General features: G+C 31.1%; 2 protein-coding genes across 4 annotated transcripts in view; one reads left to right on the top strand and one right to left on the bottom strand.

The window, feature by feature from the left end:
• The window catches only part of LOC124362777 (sodium/potassium-transporting ATPase subunit beta-1-interacting protein), a 63,637-nt gene extending 45,625 nt beyond the window's left edge, over positions 1 to 18,012 (bottom strand). Inside the window, exons 1-4 of one of the 2 annotated variants that reach the window (XM_046817556.1) lie at positions 17,804 to 18,012; positions 12,270 to 12,596; positions 6,994 to 7,131; positions 3,076 to 3,156 (exon numbers count right to left, since the gene is read on the bottom strand). In XM_046817556.1, coding sequence (XP_046673512.1) covers positions 3,076 to 3,156; positions 6,994 to 7,131; positions 12,270 to 12,323 — 273 coding nt within the window. In that variant the 5' untranslated portion in view covers positions 12,324 to 12,596; positions 17,804 to 18,012. The remainder of the gene's footprint in view (positions 1 to 3,075; positions 3,157 to 6,993; positions 7,132 to 12,269; positions 12,597 to 17,803) is intronic. The other variant, XM_046817557.1, reaches the window with a different exon arrangement.
• A 1,122-nt stretch (positions 18,013 to 19,134) lies between these two features.
• Positions 19,135 to 22,852, top strand: part of LOC124362776 (leucine carboxyl methyltransferase 1) — a 39,108-nt gene continuing 35,390 nt past the window's right edge. The window contains exon 1 of one of the 2 annotated variants that reach the window (XM_046817555.1): positions 19,135 to 19,332. The gene's annotated coding sequence lies outside the window, so the exon portion shown is untranslated. The remainder of the gene's footprint in view (positions 19,333 to 22,852) is intronic. The other variant, XM_046817554.1, reaches the window with a different exon arrangement.

The following is a 22,852-nucleotide window of genomic DNA, read 5'->3' as shown; positions in this document are numbered from 1 at the left end:
TTGTTGTTGAAGATGTCCTAAAGTGTGCTTCTGAATTAAATCTATCGGGTAGTGAAGATTACTATGGTTTTTCGAATAAGATTACTAAACAGATTATCAGTGTCATAGCTGAAACCACTAACTTATCTATTTAATCGAATGTTAATTGAAGGCACATTTCCTCAATGTTTAAAAATAGCAAAAGTAGTTCCTATCTATAAGAAGGGTGATAAAAAAAACCCCTTCCAGTTATCGTCCCATATCTTTAATACCTATTTTTAGCAAAATATTTGAATATTGCATCAAAAACCAATTACAAAACTTTTTCATGCTAAATGGTCTCTTATGTAAAAGAGGCAGTTTGGGTTTTTTACCAGGAACTGAATACTACAAAAGCTGTAGAAACTCTAGTTGGTAATGTTATTCATAATTTTGAGTATAAAAAGAACATCATCTGCAACCTTAATTGATTTGTCTAAAGCCTTCGACAGCATTACCTCATGAGTTACTTATAAGTAAACTTTATTGCTATGGTGTGCAAGGTAGTGAGTTGAATTTGTTTGGTATCTTATTTGCAAAATAGAAAAAAAATGGTTGTTCAGGGTTCTACTTCGTCTCTCATTAAAAAAAACAATTCAAATTGGTGTGCAACAAGGCTCAGTTTTAGGTCCTTTTTTATTTATCGTTGCAGTTAATGATTTTCCTTTCAATTTACCCTGTATGTCAGTTTTTGTTTGCTGATGATACTACTCTTCTAAATCACCATAGTACACTTAATGGTTTTAATAAAAAATACAAGAAAATGCAATGAAGGTAGCAACTGAGTGGTTTCAGGCTAACAGGCTTGTTGTAAACAATAGCAAAACAGAAAAATATAATTTTTTCAATGGACCATGTAATTTACAAATGTTTTAAGCCTGTTAAACTATTAGGAATCTTTTTAGAGACAGTAGACTAAGCTGGGAAAAGCCATATAGAAAAATCTTTGTACTAAATTGGCGAGAGTAATTTTCCTATTGCGCAAATTGAAACTCTGCATCACCGAAGAAATGCTAATAAAACCTCCTACTATGCCTTTTTCCACTCCCACTTAGTCTATGGAATTTCTTTATGGGGAAATAGTTGCCATTCAAATAAAGTGTTTGTCTGGCAAAAAAAAGCAATAAGAATTATAAAAAATCTTAATGAAAGGGAATCTTGCCTGCAAGCTTTTAGGGATTTAAATATCATGACATTGCCCTGTTTGTATATATATTATTGTTTACTGGATGTGAAAGCAAATCTGCAAAGTTATACTGTTAGAGAAACCAAACATACTTATAAAACTAGAAAAAAGTACATGTTAGGAGCTGCCAAGGACCAGGCTTGAAAAACAAAAGGTAGTCATATCTATATGAAAATAAAACTATTTAATAAATTACCAAAAGGAGGATGGATTGTAAATATAAATAGGTTTAAACGAGTTGTAAGCAAATGGCTTAAAGAAAAAGGCATTTTACTCTGTGGATGAATATTTGGCCTGTGATATTAGTTCCTTAAGTTTATAATTTTGTCTAGTCAAGTTTTAAGTTTTTTAACCTTTATTTTATAGTTTGGAGATTTTATGTTTTAACCACCTGACTTACATATTTTAAATATTTATATTGTTTACATTTTTCATTGGGTTTTAATTGTATGTGTTATTTGTGTTTCTTGTCCACTCTGTGTTTTTTTATATATATTTACCCTACAATGCTTTCTTATTTCTTAAATAATTTTATACAACCACTCTCTATTTATACCAATTATTAGTTTTTGTAAGTTCCTATATCTTGCAACATTCCTGTTAATTTTAAAATAAGTCTCCCAATTATAAAAATTGTTAATTTTTTAAGTATTACTGCCCAATAATGTGACGAAGTCTATTGTAACTAATTATGTTACTTAATGACTAATAAAGACATCTTGAATCTTGTGAAACCGTCGGTCCTCATGAATTTTTGCGTCAACTGCAGTAATCAAATCTCCCGTGATCACAGATGGCCGGCCTGAGCGATCTTCATCGTGGACATTTTCGCGGCCATCTTTAAATTCTCGGACCCATTTCCGCACTTTACCTTCACTCATTGCCTTGGCACCATACACCTCACAAAGCTGACGGTGAATGTCAGCAGCCGACATGTTTCTTGCAGTCAAAAATCGTATCACTGACCGAATCTCACACGCGGCGGGTGATTCGATAATCTTAAACATTTTAAAGATCCACAGTAATGCATACAGGTTAGCTACAGAGCTGCAACTGGCATGAAGTTGTTCGCTAAGAATGCCGGGAGGCGGGGCGCACGCTCGTTACGGCAGGAACGCGAACTACTACCGTGTACGGGAGAACGGCCCTTACTTAAAAAACAGCCCTCGTATGACAGTCCCAACATTTAATTTAGTGTTAGCCTGCACAGTCTATATAAATAGTTTCTGTTATTAAAAGTAACATAATACAAATTATTTATAAATATCGATGATTTTACAATAAACTTAAGCATAATAATTTGTTAGAAAACTTCCTATAAAAATATTTGTAAAATAATAAGTATAAAAATAATAAACAGGAACAAAAGTTTTGGCAAATAGTTCAACTTCTAATATTTTTAATTTTGTTCCAAAAGTTTAAACATTTTCATCAAGTCATAATCATAATACAGTAATTTCCAAATCCATATAAGGCATAGAAATGTAAGCACAACTTCTTTGAAACGTTTAGGTAATTACTGAGTTCTAAGCACAAGTTATAATGCATCAATTGATGGATATTTATAAACTTTCAATTGGAGTTGAAATTTCATGAATAACATGACATAAGATAATTTACAAATAGTACATAAATATATTTTTTGTTATATAATGATTACTTTTAAATATTCTTAGTTGATACTGTAATTATTTTCTATGGTATGCTTTTTTATTATTTGATGGTACCTTAAAATAGAAATGTTTTAAAAATAATGTAATATGTAAATAACTTATTTGACTTAAAAAACTGTTATTAGTTTCTGATCAATTACTCTATACAGCAAAGTTTAGTAATAAGCAAACAAAACAATTTTTGTAATTCTGAATTACCTTGTCTAGTCCAAAAGCGTTCAAATAGAAACAGGCAACAAAAACATTCCAACAGCACCAAAACACACACCAAACTGAATACTAAAACAACAACAAATAGATGTCAAATAAATAAAAAAAATCATAAAATTAAAATAATGCAGACTAGTAAAAAGTTGTACAATTCAATTTCAAAAAGAGAAAATGAGACTTTCAGTTTAAACGGTCAATCCTGGTGACACCCAAATATAGAAATATTTTTTAAGCCACAGATTTTTTTTATTATTTAATAATAAGTTATAATTTTTGCTACATTAAATGTTCATATTTATATATAAGAATACCAAATCGTCCTTAGTTTCCAAAAATCAGTATTGATTATTTTTTATGTTTACAACTTAAGTATCAGCTGATTTGTAGTCAACTGTTCTGATTAGTTGACTTGATTCCCGCCAGTCTCTCAAATGTTTCTATTACTATTAGGTGACTTGGATTCCTGTTATTTTTTACCATGTTCACTATTATTATTTGATAAATGCGTTGCATGTCAACACCATTAGTATGCCACAGTGGCGTCATAGTTAGGTACTTTTTATGCAAAAACACTTTTCATCAAAAAGTGTTTATAAACATTTAATCTACAAAAATGATGTTATTTAGCAATATTACTAGTATACAGGGTGTACATAAAGTCCTGCACTGGTATAATATTTTCTAAACGACAACAGATAAATGAACAAGATTTGGTACATCAATACTACACCTAAAATCTACTTTTTGAAGGAACTATCAGTTTTCTCTGTAATATCATGGGGACGTCCCGCAAGGAGTCGGAAGGAAATCTTAAATAGGAGCATAGGTCAATATGCACATCATTTTAAAGGGCTTATCTAGCAGAGTTTAATGCCGCAAACCGCACTCAAAAAGATTGATCCAGTACAAAATGGCGGCTGTTCAAAGGTTTTACTTGGTTACATTTCATTAGTAGCCATAACCCCGGTAAAGCAAAAACTGCAACCAAACGAATACTGCAGATAAATACTACATTATGATTGTCAGTTGTACAGAAGTGAATTATGACGTAGGTTATCCTCAAGGGTTACAAATTTGGTCCTAATATATTGGTAACAGTGTTTAAAATAGGCTCTTACGTCAATGCCGTAGTGTGGGGGTGCTCCGTCCTGTTGAAACCAGATATTCTGGTAATGTTCTCCAAACATGTTTCGAAGTGCTGGTGTAATTTCATTTTCTAGCAAACGTTAATATGATATTGCACTTAAATTTCCTTCAATAAAGAAAGGACCTACCAACTGGGTACCTATCACACCAAGCCAGACATTCACCTTTAGTGAATACTGGCGTATGTGCTTCCCGCATCCAGTGAGGATTTTCGCTACTCTAGTACGTAACGGCAATTGTGCCTGTTTACACTTCCATTCAGCATAAATGAACAATCGTCTGAAAACACAATATTGTTTGCATCAATTTCGTTGCAATCTATTTTGGCCATCATAGTTTCACAAAATTCTATACGTCGATCGAAATCAACTTCGTTGAGTTCGTGCACCAAATGAACTTTATAAGGCTTAAAATTAGACCCTTTCAGAATCTTTTTAACAGACGTAACAGAGATGTCATGAGTTTTGTGTTGCTGAGCGTAGGGACTCTTGCGTATTCTCAATAAATGAGTGCAATACATCTAAAGAGTTGCCTTCAGTTGTCGCAGTAGCGGGCCTTCCTGTCTATGACGATCGGAAACACTTCCTGTTTCCATAAAGCGTTGAACAGTTCTCCCTACAGTTGTTCTAGAAATTGGCTGCCTCTCGTGAAAGTAGTCATGAAATAAATGGCATGCTTCCTCGAGTGTGATCGTCCGTTGTTTCCCCAACCAACCATCATAAGAAGTGTTATACGTTCACGTTCGTCAAGCAACATAGTGTAGTTGAAGAACTACAAGCAATACGACAAACTCTTTTGTACTAAAGTGCACTGATAGAAAGGTTGGACAGCACTACTAAAACAAGAAAACTAGAATAGCCTACTATGAATAGACTGGCTAATTGGAAAGTCCAAACTGCGACCCCAAAGATAAGAGCTTTTTAATTGTTACTGTTATCAGGTTTTTCCCCGTTATCAATATATTAGGACCATATTTGTACCCCTTGAGGATAAAACCTACGTCATAATTCACTTCTGTACAACTGACAATCATAATGTAGTATTTATCTGCAGTATTCGTTTGGTTGCAGTTTTGCTTTACCGGGGTTATGGCTACTAATGAAATGTAACCAAGTAAAACCTTTGAACAGCCGCCATTTTGTACTGGATCAATTCTTTTTGAGTGCGGTTTTGCGGCATTAAACTCTGCTAGATAAGCCCTTTAAAATGATGTGCATATTGACCCTATGCTCCTATTTAAGATTTCCTTCCGACTCCTTGCGGGACGTCCCCATGATATTACAGAAAACTGATAGTTCCTTCAAAAAGTAGATTTTTAGGTGTAGTATTGATGTACCAAATCTTGTTCATTTATCTGTTATCGTTTAGAAAATATTATACCAGTGCACGACTTTATGTACACCCTGTATATGCCTGTACGTACTATATCAAGAGTTCTAAGCCAAATATTTGGTTAATGTGATACATGTCCACACAGTTAGTACAGGTGGCATCAGGAGTACTTTTATATAAAAAAATACAGTTTTTAAAAACAGTGTTTATATTATGTAATCATAATGCTAAATGAATTCAATAGGGTAAAAAAACTAAGTTAGCGATTTCAGGTGTGCCCAAAAAAAGGTTCAGTTTGAACGTGTTAACAGAAATTTAGCATATCACTAAGTGATATTTAACAACAATTGTATTACTCATTTTAGTACTCACTCTTTATTTCTGCCTCAAAATAAAATTTCAATTAACTTTATGTTCTAAAAGCTAAGTTTTGAGTTATTACCATTTGTAGTATTTCAATAAGGCTATAAAGATTTACAATTTCTATGGTAATTCAAAAAGTATGTACATAGACATCCTATGTGGCTATATTATTGAAAAATACAAATAGGTACATTTTTGCACGGAAATGTATAAAAAAATATTATCATCCTTTCTTAAATTTCTTTGATTTTAAAGAGAATAAAGTTTTACAGCAGTGCTACTAGGTGTAACATATTAATAATTTCCAACAAAAATAATTTATTGCTTGTATTAAAGTTCAAGGGTAAAACGAAGGTTTTAATGTAAACTTTATTCTTGTTATCATTCTAACGCAAAGGAATATCCTACTGAATAGTTGTTGGAATCCTATTTTTTTTCTTATTGATACCAAAAAGATCATATCTATTTTTGGGAGCAGATAATTGGAGATTGAATTCTGTGTACAAACATATACCTGTATTACATTACCTATTCATACCTCGCTATACCTTCGTGTACTACCAAATCAAAAATTAAAAACAAAAAATCTGCTTTATTGACATTACAACAAAAATTGATATAAAGTACTTTTAATGAGGTGAGTTGTTGATTTTTCATTCCTAAACACTACATATCACAAATATTACTACACAGAAGTTATAGTTTCTGTATAGCATAAGTTTTATTTTTGTATATGTTTTGGAAATAAAACCAGTTATTTGTTGTTTTATTTAGCAAACACAGTTTATTTTTTGTTTTAACACTAAAATTTTATTTTCTCAATCTGGCAATTAGTTTTTAATTTTATTAAGCTAACATATGTGAAACATTTAAATCTATTATTGTATTGCAAAACCATCAATGTTGTCTTATGTAGGTAATATTCAGTTTTCATTTTCAACTTTGAAAGAAAAAGAAAAATAGTAATAATAGCTTGGTACATACTATTTTACACTAAGTATTGCAGTATATCTAATTTAGTTCAATTTTAAATGAACTGACTTATAAACTAAATTAAATACTTACTGCAATTGTGTATCTAGGACGGTATTGATAAACTCCAAAGAAACCAAATATAACAAATATTATTTGAAAAAAATTTGCAAGAATAGGTCCCCACATATATCCTAAGAAGTCAAATACTTGTCGTAAAGTTGTTAAAATCTGAAAAAGACAATTTAAAAACATTTTATTGATACGAAAAGTAAACACAGTTAAACTAATAGTTAAATAAATAATAGTTAAACTACTTGCTTCCTTCAATATAGTAAAGATACAAAGCCTAGAGTTTAGTTTATCCTTACACAGTATACGATATCAAATTATAAATATGAAATCGAAAACTAATGTTAAACTTCCTAGTCAACTCAAAAAGCATGAAGGTTTTGGTAGGTCATAAAATAATCAATCCAATAATCAATGTAAAATATGTGCTATCACAGAACAAAATGATTGAATGATCTGTCAAATGATATACCCAAATGCACACCAAGTTGGGTAAACATTAACATCACTATTACAATGCAAAATACATAATACAGGGTTTAATAATTAGTTTCGTTAATTAGCCATGTCACTGTTAAACAAATTTCTCAAACTGGAAAACTGGTAAAATATTTATGAACCATCATAGATTTATTTTCTTTTTATGTAGTGTAACATGGAAAATTTGACTGTACTTAATTCAATATGACAGATGACTCAAAATTGTCTTTAGTTTTTCAACATTTGTATTACATGTAATGTTAAAGAAGATAGTTCGTTAAAATTTTGTTTTTTATAATTAGATTTTGTTATATCCATTATATATTAAAATTTCCTTCTGAGCTAGAATAAATAAAAGCAATAAAGCAATATTAGCCAATGAGTGTACACACTGTTGTACCGACTAAATTGGCTGATTTACATGATGCTTTCAGACAAGGCCTGTTTCCAAACACAACATTCGCTATACCTGGTTTGTTCAATGAATTTAGCAAAATGAGAGATCGATCTGTGTTGGTTTTAACAATGTGAGTATTCCATTCCCCCACCCTACAAACACATCCCCCTACACACCTTGTCCTTACTGCAAAGTTAAAAAAAAGAGAACATACAATACTAACTTTTTATTTGCTATCTGCATTTAATCGCTACTTATCAAATACCGTAAATTGTAACACTAATTTTTTATAAAATTCAATTTTAAACAAATGTTTCAGTCAAAATTTAGTTGTAAGTGTCAACAGCTGTTTAGTGTCAGTTAAATTTGGATTGTGAAACATAAATACTACTTTTTTTCTGAATTCCAAAATATTTCATGGAACTTTTAAAATCTTTCTGAAATTAATATTTTATAAAAAGAATTAACCAAATTGGTTTAGCCATTTCCGAGATTAGCACTTATGAACACATTGGCCTTATTTTATTTTTTTGAAGTATTAAATTGTTTTGTGTTTTAAAATGTGCAAGAGTGAAATTAGTCCTTAATTTAAGCACCTACAAATCAGGCACGTGTTTTTAATAAGTTTTTATAATTGTAATGTTAAGTGTGATAAGTGATCATTCAAACCACAAACTATAGTACTGTCAATTAACTAATTTTCAACCGAAATTAATTAATTTATGTTCCAAGTTCACACAACACATTCAGGTAAAGCATTGATATTAAGGAAATAGCTAGCTTTAACACACTAAGGAGTAAACAGAGATCATGTAAAAAATGGGTTTTTCCAATTGAATCATGATACAAATCATTTGGAACCCTTATCAGTGACCTAAGGACTTGTGGTTTACATCTTATCTTCAATCACAAGTGACTTAGTTGGATAAGGCATCTGTCAGTTATATCCTCTGAGCTTGGGTGCCAATTTTCAAAACCCAACAAAGGCATTAACTTTTTGCTTTTCTATTTTTCAAAAAAAAAAAAAAAATATAATAATAATAATTATGGTTTATATATTAATTTTGTATTCTACTATGTAATATTACTTTTTCTAGAACCAGATCATTATTTATCTCTTTGCAAATGATCTCAAAATTGACCTCCTGGATAGTATAAATAAATGACTGACTCTCAATTTGAATACATCATCTTTGTCAATTAATGAATCACAATTAAAAAACAACACCATTCAGGATCCATCATCAAACAAACATGTTAAACAATCTAAATAAATGAAAAACAATACAAAATAATTGCAACTGATGGTATTTCAGATTTATCCCTTGGTCTATTATAAACCTAGACTGGTTATGTGAGGAACCTGTATGTATTTATTATGATTTGCTAAACTACTTTCTGATTTATAATAACAATATCTACCTAATGAATCCAGTAATATCCTAGGCAGTTAAATATCTTTTAAATCTGGATCACATTATATTACTACCTCTTGAGCTAAAATAATAAATCACTCATCCTAATACCAAATCATTAAGCCCCAGAAACAGAGAGCTCAGGTTCACATTGGAGACTGTTGGTTTTAATCAAAGACTTGATACCTGGACTCATTGGAGAGGTATAACTACAACCATGCAGCAAAGATTGTCTTGGCACTGAGCAACTATTTGGGTACATCTGAAAGCCTGGATATAGATATTGTACCCACACCACAACAGATAAATTATTATGATTGTGAAATCTATACAATAATTTTCACTGAGATAAATTTACAGCTTAATCTCAAGACCAAACCATGGAAATACACTGGTTATATCATCCCTACACTGACAATGACTGACCTTCTTACTAAAAGAGCACAAATTTCTATATTAGTAAATAATCATAAAAATTCAACCTCAAACGGGAGACCTTTTAAAAACAATGATGATAAAACTTAAAAGAAATATGGATTATAAAAATATTAAAAAGACAACCGATAAACAAGAAAATGAAAATGTTCCTAATAAAAAAATTTAAACTGGAAGGAGTCAACTCTACTAGGATTAACCCAAAAAAATCCTTAACAAGACCATGTGTAGCAATATTTCTGGATGGACAAGATATCCACAATCAATAGGTTAAGGTTGAATAAAACTGAAAAAATGCCTTTGTATCCAAAAATACACCAGAAATCAAGCATAATAAAAATATTTTTAAATCTAATCCAACAGCAAACTCTACACAATCCCTGTACCAAAAAAGATATTATGATGGCAACATTATAAAAGCTGATTTCTACATAGATAGCCAAGGAAAGGATCTCCCTGAGATAGTAGAAAAGTACAGCAGAAACAATGTAAAGCTGAGTGGACTAGTCACTCAATCCAGGTGCTGACTTAAAAAAGTACTAAGCAACACTGCGATCTTGACTGTCCTTTAATAATATTAGCTGGGTCAAATGATACTCTAGAGACAACCTTTAGAAATAATATACAGCAAACTAGAGGATGAACTACAGACTCTTGGTAAGGAAAGTGCTGTATACATTACTGCTATTCCACATCGCTATGATTTATGAAAGGATGACCCAGCCGATGATAAAATAGTAATGACTAACAATTACATATGAGAATCTTTAGAGAGAACTAACAGTATACATTTTATTGATCTAGAGACTTATTAAAAAGATACCATTTTACCACACATGGACTACATCTTAACTACACAAGTAAAACAAATCTAGCATACCTCATTATAAACACTTTAAAAGATACTAAAAACAGCTTCAACAACCAATGACCAGGCTACTCCCATCAAAACCTTCTTCTATACGCTCTACAAAGTCTTGTGTTAAATTAAATAAAACCCCACATGCTCAATATACATCTTCACACCAAATTTCTGAGATTGAAGACATATATATTAAAAGTACGTGCGAAGATCACTGAGACAAACTTTAAGAACACTATCATTCAATATGAAAATGAAGAACTAGCTTTTGCTGACTGTATTTAAAAATACCTAGATATGGGAGTAGGAGTCAAGCAGTGATTAAAGAGCAATTCGGCAGATCACAGCAGTACTTCAAAAATTATTTAGCTCATAAAAACCAACAAATGATGCAACAATGCCATAAGCCAAATAACTAAATCTAAATTTCACCATAAACTTAAAATACATAGTTATAGTGTGGCTTTCCAACACCTGACAGAAGACTTTAGAAAAAGAGGTTTCATACATCTAATATGTTCACCTTTGGGTTGTACTCGTGATAAAATTCAGATACATGAATTTATCGTCAATAATTAATGAGTTTCATCAAAAAAACTGCAGGCTCAGTCAATATAATTACATATAATGAACACTACACTCGAGAACTCAGAATTGGACTTCTATATCAAGAGTTTGTGGAAACATTACAACGTGCTGTCTAACATAGCTGTTGAGATAAGACGCCAATCACTAGCAACCAACCAGTAACATTATCATATATGGCTGAATTTCCACTGTTCAGCCGGAGTTCAATAAAGAGTCTGGTCGAGAGTGAAGTGTCCACTAGCATTGTGAACGATAAACATATTAATAATCATATTGCTAATTATAGAGGTAACAGGGATACCTATAATTCTAGTATATTTCTACTTTTATTCTAGTAATTTAACCCTTTGCGATCGGTCGTCGACTATAGGTCGACCGCGGCAGTTTCGCTGAACGCTCGCATGTCGACAATAGGTCAACCGGATATTAACTAACAGAAATTAAATAAGACCTGAGGACTGTCGAAGCAATTTTTATTGAGACCTCAAAGGGTTAAAAGATGTACCTAACCAATAGTTTAAGAATCTTTTACCACAATATTTAGAGCTTAGGATTAAAAACTTATAGAATTCAAATTTTAACTGAAGAGCTTCAACCTCGTTTTCAATAGTTTTATGTTTTGTTGAATGTCATTTACTTTCAGAATATTTAAAAACAAGTTGATTAAAAATATTACATATGTGCTAGTTACTTTAAAGTTAACAGGGAAAGGGTGAGGTAGCTATTAACATCAGTATGGTACTATTTCAAAATAAGGTGAGCCAGTTAAAATGGGTATCTACATGTAGCGTTGAAGACACTCATAAGTTTTTAGCCATATTTCTTTTCAAAATTAATGTATGTATTATAATATTGGCGCTAGACAGTGGAGCAGTTGAAGATAAAACGTCTCACAGTATTCTAATTTGACTAATCTTAAAGAAAGCTTCTAGTCCAAGAGATCATCATCCTAGTAATTCATATTTTATGGAAATTCCTTCCATCTATTATTTTATTTAGGCATTTTAAAAATGCATACTCTTTTCCACAAGTAAGTATTTACTATTATTTGTAACAATGTTTAGAATAAACATCAAAGCCACAAAGTTTTAATTGTAAGAAAAACTGCTTATTTACTTACCAACTGAAGCACACAATTTGTCAGGCAGAAATTTCGAAGACTACAAAGTCCCATGTCATAAAATTAATATAATAAATTTAAATATCATTATGACACTGGTAGCACATAGTAAAATGCTACCAGTAAGTTAACAATTTTTAATTGACTATATTTAAATGTAATTTGATTAGCCCTTTAAATAAAACAGGCATGATTCTTCCTGAGAACCAATTACTGTTTCATATTTGAAATATAAAGTTCTATTTCTTTGGAATTATCAAATCAGAGTTTACATATTATTGAATCTTTGAAGAGATTTATTTATATCTTCAGACAGCCAGAAGACACCTGTAACAAACAATATTAAATAGTTTACAGTGTGATGTAAAATTATTACTAAAATTAGTCTTCAAATATCATGATGGTATACTTCAAAGAGGGACAAATTTGTCACAATGATGTCCAATATAAGGCAGAATATATGTATGGACATTCAACAGCACATGTGGGTGTCATCGAGACACTGCTCAGTATTGACTGTGCAGTTGGGTGATCTACAATTCACAACTTAGTGATATCGCATTCGGGTAAAAGGATAACTGTACCAATTCTGTTAATTATACAAGCATATGCTGTCAATATAATAGATAAATGTACATAATAAGAATCGTAGCATTACAACAAAATATTGTTGTTAACATTTGCAACAATGTGTTGAGAGATACATCATCAAACAATATTAAAATAGGCGATTCTCACGGAGTTTTTCACTGGTTTTTGTCAATTAGTTTTCAGTAACTAGGCTAGGCCAACCACTACGATCTATGACGTGTACATTGAGTGGCCATTTTAAAAATCAATACACCATTGTACCACTCATATAAATGTCAAAATTTGTGACAGTATTTCAATTTCAGCAGACATTTCAACTAGTTAATTAGTGCCATTCCTATCTTCAGTATGCATCGAGCTGTGGCAGCGGGAGGTCTGTGTCTCTCCTATTTTTTTCTAGGGTAGCTCACAAGTTAACAAGACAAACTGGATTTTTTGTTGACTTTAAAAATGGAAAGTGCTTCACAAGTGACTAGGATAGCAATATAAATTAAATAAAAATAAGGAAAGGCAACAAAAAATTTTAAAAAGAGAAAATACCTCCTGGATAGAGGAGATAAAACCTCAGATAAGGCAGTTTGCTTTTGAATATACCATTGAACCTAAGATAGTAGAGTGGTAAATCTTTGGGCAGTGCATTCAGTTATCAGCTAGGGCCTTTGAGTAGGTATGACAGTGAGGTAGTAGGTTAGGTAAGGTTTTGTTGGCTTCGTAAAAAAATAATATATTTTACTGTTATTTGTATATTTGTTCAGCATTTTTTTCTATTTTAGTATTTTTTGCCTAAGGTGAAAATGGGTAGTCATACAATGAGATAATAGATTAGGTAAGTTTTTGTTAGCTTCATGAACAAAATAATATATTATTTTACTGTTATTCTCATTTTTTTAGTAATTTTATTTTAGTATTTTTGGCCTAAGGTCAATATTGCTATCCTTAACACTTTTTTAAGAACTAGATTTTATAGTTAGAAAAACATGTCTTATCACCTAAATAATTTGAATTGCTGTGTAGAGAACTGACTCGAGTTACTATGGAGAGAATATGGAGAGAACGTACTAACTTTGTCATATTTCAGTTATTTTTCACTTGATTTACATAAAGGATATGCCATTGTATTTATAATAAAATTTGCTAAATAACGTTATTCTAATAAAATATTTGTAATAATATTTTAAAAATTAATAAGTATTTTTAAAATGAATTTATGTAAAATTTTCATTATAAAATGTGTATTATAAAAGTCTCCAAAAATTCAGATAAAGTCTGATGTTTGCAATATTGTTGTTTTTTATAGGCCTAAATGTTTTATTTTTTCATTTTTTATTTTTAGAGAGTTTATATTTGAATAAAATATGTGTATGTATAATTATGAATTATAACCAAATCATTAAATATTGCAACTACATATTTGGGACACACTACGATAAGTGAATGCAATTTATAAAATCAATATCAACAAACTATATTGCTTATTTACACCCATCGAAATAATCAACCAATACTGATTAATGCATTTGAACAAAATTAATATCATCTATACTAAGTGTAAACAAACACATTTTCAAATTGTAAACATAATATTATAGAATTTTAAGTAACTTCGTTGAAATAAGAGTAGTTGTAGGTAGGTATAGAAAAAAAAACTAAATAACATTGAAAGATAAAAAAATTATATTTCTTAAATTACATTTCTTGGCTTGAAGCCATATATATCTTGAAGCCAAGAAATATAATTTATATATACCTATATATATACCTACAGGATGTTTCGTGAGATGTTGGCACAACTTCAGGATATGGTAGTAGACATAAAAACAAGCTAAAAAGTTCATAAGAACATAAGTCCTATCTCGCTTTGTTTAGTGTGTTAATTTAAATTAATCCTCAATATTATTTGAACTAAAACTCACATTAGGAACAGATCATTATAATACTAAATTAAAGTAAAATTTTTGAAATAAGAGCAATTTACTTAATACATACAGTGAAATAGTCATGTAAATATTGAAGCGACCATGACCATAAAACAAACAGACCAAAAAAAATTCCTATTAAATAATAAAGGGAAATGCAGGGGAGTACTATTTATTATTATGTAATAAATAATAACTAGTAAAGGGAATTGTAGTTCAAATAATGATGATTATTAATTTAAACTAACACAAATAATGTATACAGAAATTATGCTTTATTTGTTTTATAAATATTTCATCCTCCTTGTACAGTCTTGATATTTGACAAAATACATCATAATTATTATTAAGTGTAAAGGAATGTTGACAGTAAATGAGTAGGTCAGCAGAAAGACAGCTGACAATGCAAAGTCTGCACTTGCGTGGGCAGAAAGGCAGTGTAGATCAAGTCTCAGACTTGGTAAAATGTGATTCTTTGTATCTGTACTATAATAATTATCTAAATTGTTCTTTAAACTATGTAGTAACGTACCATCTTACAATCAGAAGTGTTAACTCCTATTTTAACATTTCAGAATTGTAAAATTTACTAAATCAAACAGTAGAATAAACCGTTTTTCTTTAGTTTAAACTTTGGTATAAAAAATGCATTGTTTTTCCCAAACCATCCGGTGGTAGCAGCGGTATCTACCATATTTTAAATATTTTTTTTCAGATTCTTCACAAATTTGGTGGCATCAGTGGGATCGCCACTTTGAAACAAACTTTGAAACAATTTAACTGCATAGTTCATTCATTTCTTGACTCTGAAATTCCAGTGACTACATGAATAGAGAAATTACTTGTACCATATAAACCAGTGTTTCAACGGCAAGAAATAGCTTTCAAGTTGGATTGTGTGAAAATTTGTAAGAAAACACAAAACAAGACAAAAGAAGAGGATTAAGTTGGATGAAGAAATCTACACATGCCAAGCTGAGAAAGGATGCCAAGGGACGATGACATCTTCGTCTTCACCTACATGTCATCAGTCTGGTAGGAGACTGAAGCAGAGCAGCCAACATAGCAGTGACAAGTAATATACTAGTAAATATATTATTTATTAATAATAGTAATATAAAATAACATTAAATTAACTGTAGTTTTAAAAACTAAACATAAAATAATTAAGGCATACAGATAAGAGAGGATAAAGGTTTACAGTGAAATAGTAAATGCAGCAATGAATGATAACACAATTATTGGTTTATTTTGGGACTGATTATTGAATAAGTTCAGTAAATTAAATTTTATTACTCTAACACGGAGGGGTAAAAATGTGTACTCCAACGTCAGGTCATCGCTTCCATAGTACCTAATTCACATAAATTTAAAAAAATTTTTAAATAATGAACATATTATTTGATTTTTAGATAAGAGACCTCTTTGAATTCAAAATGGTGGTTAGCTTTATAAAACTTAATAAAATTGCTTTAAAAAAATTATTAACATGTTTATCTTGGCTTTAAGATATTGGTCTAGTACCGAAAACCTTATGTAAACAAAAATAGTCACAGACATGTAAAAGACAAATTTTGGGTTGAGTGAATATGCTTTTGTGCTTTTTACTGTCAACAGTAGTGAAAACATCTTAGAACCAGCAAGTGGTGGTAATAATCAATATAATTGAAAGCTCTTGGAGGGCCGTGAAACAAAGTTTAAAAAGTGACATAGCACTAGACCTGCTTGCAGTTTATTTCTATGAGTATCTGTACAGAAGAGAGGTACATTTTTCTGGAGACAATGATTTTAACAACCTCTTCAAAGCAGTTAATCATTACTACCCAGGAGAAAACATAATAATTTTGGCAAATTTCCTATTTTACAAATTAAATTCTTACTTTGTTATCATTTTATTATTTTTTAGTTTTTTCGTACTTCTTGTTCAAATTGATCAATATTGATAATTTATTACCGATAAAATTGTCACTATGTAGGCCTGTATTAACTTAGATTAATTATTTTAAAACCAAACATGATTGTTATTATGACTATAGATATGTTGATATCAACTGATAGTATCGTATTCAATATATGAATATTACGTATCTATCAATAATTACTACTCGATACAACAACAAACCAGGTCCACTTATCATATTTTAACTGGAGGTTCTTGAGCTCTTATTTTTGGAGGTTATATTATACTTCTTTAACAAACCAGTGCATCAGCCCCCACCAAAATAATTTTCTATCTACGCCACTGCTGTTTAATGACTAAAAGTAATATAAAACATGGTAGTAATGAGAAATTTTACTCTTCCTCTTTGTAAAAATATGGGTTTTGTCACAATCCAATAAATTTTACTCCTTAAAAATAACGTAATATGTTGCAACATAGTCAGGTCAGATACCTGACTCTGCCACTTGAACAACAGCCTACCATACCACATATCCATAGCCTGCCAATTTATAGAGTTGTTATTTTACAAACTTACTCATGAGTACATATAAGTTAAGCCCAATTAGTATATTGCGTTCAGAATATTAGCTTTAAATTTCTTGAAAATCTGTATAAAAATTCCTTGCTGAAGCCTGTCTGAATTACACTAAAATTTTGTTTATGCTGGGCAAAAAGTTAAGTGCTGGAGTACTGAAACGATTTCAATACATATAAAATAACTTGTAAACACCTTTTGACTGTTTTCAAGAGGGCAGGTAGAAAAAGCTGATGTTAAAATAAATGGGTTGATAGCACAACAGGCTGAATACTAGGGTATTGTTGCTATGCCTAGGCTAATAGGCTTCCACAATACAAGCAGGCTAAAACAGACTTTTTGTAGACTTTAATTATAAATATAATGGTAAACATGTACCTAGCCTTGATATAAAATCTAAATAAATCATTATACAAATTACTGTTTGTGCTAACTAGCCTTCACTCATAATTTATAACGATTTTTATAACTATATTACAAGAATTAGGCTATAAATTATTTAATTCACTTGTAGGCCTACAAATAAATTATTGATATTTTTCTTATTTACCTGTTCAAAAATTCCTGTTTAAAGTGTTAAGAAAGGTCGGCTATGATAAAGGAAATATTTTGATTACTATAACACAAGCACTGAACAACACAAGAAAACACAATTTTGTACGTGTGAATTAACGCAGGGAATATGATTGTTACCTGTTAGAAACAAAAAGAATAGAAATGAGTAATCTAAGAATTTAATAAAATGACAACATAGAGTAATAGGAATAAAAATCTGAAAGATAACTCACTAAAGTCATCGTTATTTAAGTACAACTCAATTCACTTTACTCTATGCACCAGAGCACAGAGGTGATAATGCAAATAAAAGGCTTGGGAGACATCAGGAGTCTATGATGTTAAAATTATAATATCAATATCAGCCAAGCAAAATTACCTTTTTCAATTAGAGTGAATTAACTCATCTACCCTTTAATTAAAAAACCCTTCTGCGTTTATTCACCTACTCAGTCATACCTAGCAAGCTCAAAGGTGATTACTTTTTGATTTTTGGTTTCACTTATCACAGTGGGAGGCATATACTTCGCCAATCACCTTTATCCTTTACTGCCGGAGAACATGTGACTGCACACTTCTCGACTCAAGGATACTTGTATGAGAAGATTTCGCGACAAGTTACACCATTTGGTAAAAGTAAAACTTTTCGTAAAGCTCGTAATATTCTTTTATCAAAATTATTATTTATTACTGCTCAAATATGTCGTTTATTTGTACAAAATGTTATTTTCATTCCTTATGTAGAATGGTTTTAACGTTAAAAGTATAAATTTCTCATAAAATGAAGTCTGTATTAAAAAGAACAAAAGAATTTATATTTTATTGCATTATAAATTTTCTTTGAAATTGTACATATATTGCCAATATTAGTCTAATTGAAAAATAATTATTAATGAATCAGCAATATGATTTATTGGTTACTAGACATGATGAAGTTTTTAATAATTAGCATTTAAAGTCCAAATACAATTTTGGAGAAATGAAGTCAAATATTTTTAACAATTTTTATACTTTGCTCGGTAAACCTTCGCCCTTTAATGTTTATGTATAGACCTTTTACAGCACACCTTGTGTACAATAACCCTTTACGTGAACCATTTCAAATATTACAAGTGTGCGGTGAAAATTGTTTATCACGAACAAAAGTGTTTTGAGTCGTTTAAGCGATTTAGAAAATTAACGAAGATACAAGTGATGACACGCGCAATGGCAGACCACTTTTGGTTTTTACTTTTTTTCTGTCAGGCAACTCAAAATGAAGCATGAAAAACAACCGAAGGTTTCGATGGTTTGATATAACCGAGTGAATCGATTATTTCACATCTTGACTTGATCAGGCAGCTACAACAATAAAGACGATTTTTGTAATGTTGTTTTCGGTTGAACTTGCCTGTACTTGTGTGGGGCAATTTGGTTATGTGTAATGTATTTCAAACCTTTTGGTATTTTTTTATAAAATAGTATAATTATCAATAAACAGTGAAATATGACCCATTGCATGTTTATATACTAATAATAAAACAGGTGAGCTGCTCCAATAATAATCAAGTGATTAGGCAGCTACACAATTAATTTAATAGAGAATTATTAAGCATTTTTTGTTCGTTTTTTAATTTGCTTTATGTTCTTGAACTGTCATAAGTCTTTTTTATAAAAACCAAAATGGCAGGTTTTATTTTTTATTAATTTATTTAAAGGTTTTTCATTTAGTTTCTAACATAATTTAATTAGAGGCATACACTTAAAGATTCTTCTAGAACTTAGTAGGTTCTACATTTATAATAGGGTATTTTGTTTTGTGACTTCACTGATAATGATTTAAAACCACTTAAACAATATGACCTGCACCACAAATTTAGCACGGAAACCTTTAAAGGTACCAACTCGTCATAGAAAATATGGCAGTTCAGACTTTATCATCAGTGCAATACACTTTGGCCTTACATGCTGATGCAGCTCCAGCCCCCATAGACTATGTTACCTAAGGATGTAAATCATCTATCTCGACTTCCATGCTTGGTCATTCCTTATCACAAGAATCCTTGTGATAAGATTCCTTTTCTTGCTTGCTAAAGAGCGTTTTGTTCCTAATTCGAGTGGGGAATATATAGCCTACCTATGAGTTAAATAGGGTTGCTTCCTTCAAAAACTGTCCTGTTATCACTTAGCTGGCTGCTAAGGCATAGTGGGTACCACTCACTTGCTGAAGGAAACAGGATTTTTCTACACATTTGCAGTCGTTCAGTGAAACAAAAAAATCAGTAACACTACGTTTTGAAATCTGCAATCTGATCTCTTCTTCAGGTAAATAACTGAATTAATATAATAAGTTCACAGTTATTTACCTGAAGAAGAGATCAGATTGTAGATCTCAAAACGTAGTGTTACTGATTTTTTGTTTCACTGAATGGTGGCAAATGTCCGGAAAAATGTTGTTTCCTTCACAACTCTTCCATCGTCAAAAATATACTTCAAACAAAGAACCCACTTTCTATGCAACTTTGGCTCCCTTGGGAAACCTTGTGTTAGGCAAAGAGTAGATATTCCGGGTAGACATTAATAAGCGGCCTACACATGTTATTGGGTTGTTTTTATCAAATGGTTCGATGTTTTTATCCAAAGGAATAATTTAATATTACAATTTATTTAACTTAGCATATGATTTCAACTTATTAGTTATAGTAATTGTAATGTAAACAATAAACAACAAGAAGAAACTAATATTTTGAGAATTCGAAAATGGAGATGAATATGAGGATTATATGTCAGATATTTCTCACAAGTGACGAGATTTGTTTAAGTAGCTTCAGCATGTGGTGTTGACTTCTGGTAACACATAGGGAGAATTCTTTCCTCCATTTTACAAAACTGGTTACTCATTAATATCAATCAGGGCAAGTTATAATTATTATTTTAAGGTTTTTTGATATCTAAGTCTAGGCCATACTTGGTTTTGTTGTTTTGTAATGCTAGTTTTAAACTTGTGTTTTTAAAACTGTAATTTACAAGATTCTTATTGTTACGGTAATTTATTATAACTCTTATTGTGTATGATTTTTACATATCGGAGTTGGATAATATATCGAATTTTTAGATAAAAACAACCGGATAACGAGTGTAGGCCGCTTATTAAAATCTCCTCGATACCCTGCCTAGTGAAGCTGTTTCGACATTGTTTCATCTCTTCATACAGATGGATAGAAGATTCCAGCTGTCACTATGTTACAGTGTACTCAGCTGAAGATTGAGATCTTCGCTCTCTTATCCCAACCAGTGTAGGAGACTAAACTCTATTACTAAAACTTATAATATCTGATATACTATATCTTGGCCATTTCCTCACATTTTGAATAACTTATCATCTGGGTTGTAGTATAATAAGTGGCCACCATGACAACCGAATCAGTGAACAATATTATTGATTACAAATATCAAAAGTATCAAATACAAAAACATTATAATTATTATTGCTAGCTTTCTTAATAGCCATATGATAAATAACAATATTGTTTAAAATGTATTAAAAGTAAAGTTATTTGTCTAGTATTTGAGTATTGGGTTCAAGTAAAAAGGTGATGAACATACGTTCTAAGGTATTTATGTAACAAGCTGTCTGACATGTTACGTTTATCCTTAATAATAGTAAGTTTTACACTGCTACTGTAATACTAATTTAAAATACACAATACTTTTATATTCATAATTAAATTATTACTTTTACAGCTTTAATAACATAGCTGAAATATACTTTTATTTGAAATACCAATAACTTATTCGGTTTGACGTGAATGTTAAATTTAGCTCTAGTTAACCTTCCTCTTGGTGCAGGGTTTGAAATCAAACTAATCGTTTTTCAAATTATTGAATATAGGGTAAGTTTATTTATATTATTCATAAGAACATGTAATTTCTTTTAGGTTTTTTTTTACTTAAAATGCCATTCTTTGTACTGATGTACAAAATTTGAATTTACACCTAGACTACAAAATATAAAAATATAGAATAATCTTGGTGCCGTGTGTCTCGAAGAGAACATAGTATGCAGTTTTGACTGTAATTGAGTCACTTATGTTCATCATTCTGAGTGTTACAAATAGTCCTGTGTTTGGTGTACTACAGAATACCTTCTTCATCTCCGACCAGTGAAGCTGAATAGATTGTGTCAACAATTAATAAAAATAATATTTAAAACTTGCAAAGCCGGTTAGACTCCGTCAACAATATTTACAAACTTAAACTAATTTTAGATGGTGGGTTGGTGTTTATGTGTCCCAGTTGACATGAAGATATTCTACAGAGTAGAGTGGGTTAGATTTCAGCTGAGACTAAACCTTACGCCCAACCATAACAAGATCTAATGTCTTCACTTCATTTGGCAGGACATTGTATAGTCTAGCAGCTAGAACAGGGAAGCAGTTTCTTTTTGATTAGCTGACAGTACTGTATGTCAAGTTTCAGCCTCCTGTGGGTGTTATGGGTATGTACAGTAGAACCCCTCATATCCGGCCACCACGGGACCGAGCCCCTGGCCGGATAACGATTCGGCCGGATAAACCAACCTACAGTACACAGCACTTGACGAAACAAAACAATTGTACTGTACTGTACTAACCGCACTGGAAATAATCAACGAACTGTTTACAGGTTAAACCTATTAGCTCAACTGAGGACAACACAGGAAAATGTAAAGAAATAGATACACCAAAATAACGCAAGAGTCGTGGGAGACTAGTGCGTGCACTGCGCGTCTGCAAGCCGTGGTAAATAAATTTCGATATTGGCTTCCGGGAAGTGGCCGGATAAACCGAGGTGCGGTAAAACCGAGGCCGGATATGAGGGGTTCTACTGTATTTCATTTCTCATGGAGAGGGAATTAATGTGTGGTACCCATGAAAAGTTGTCATCTACCAAGAACACACCAAGATATTTAGCGGAGGTAACATCTTCAAGGTCAGGGAATTTCATCATGTTCTTGTGTTTTCCCAGTATTACTTGCTTGCTTTTGCTTTGATTAATCACCTGATCGTTACCCCGACAGTATTGC

This window comes from Homalodisca vitripennis, chromosome 5 (genome assembly GCF_021130785.1).
Source record: "Homalodisca vitripennis isolate AUS2020 chromosome 5, UT_GWSS_2.1, whole genome shotgun sequence".
Classification (NCBI taxonomy): Eukaryota; Metazoa; Arthropoda; class Insecta; order Hemiptera; family Cicadellidae; genus Homalodisca; species Homalodisca vitripennis.
The sequence above is the reverse complement of the archived record's forward strand: the minus strand, read 5'-3'. Positions and strand labels throughout refer to the sequence as shown.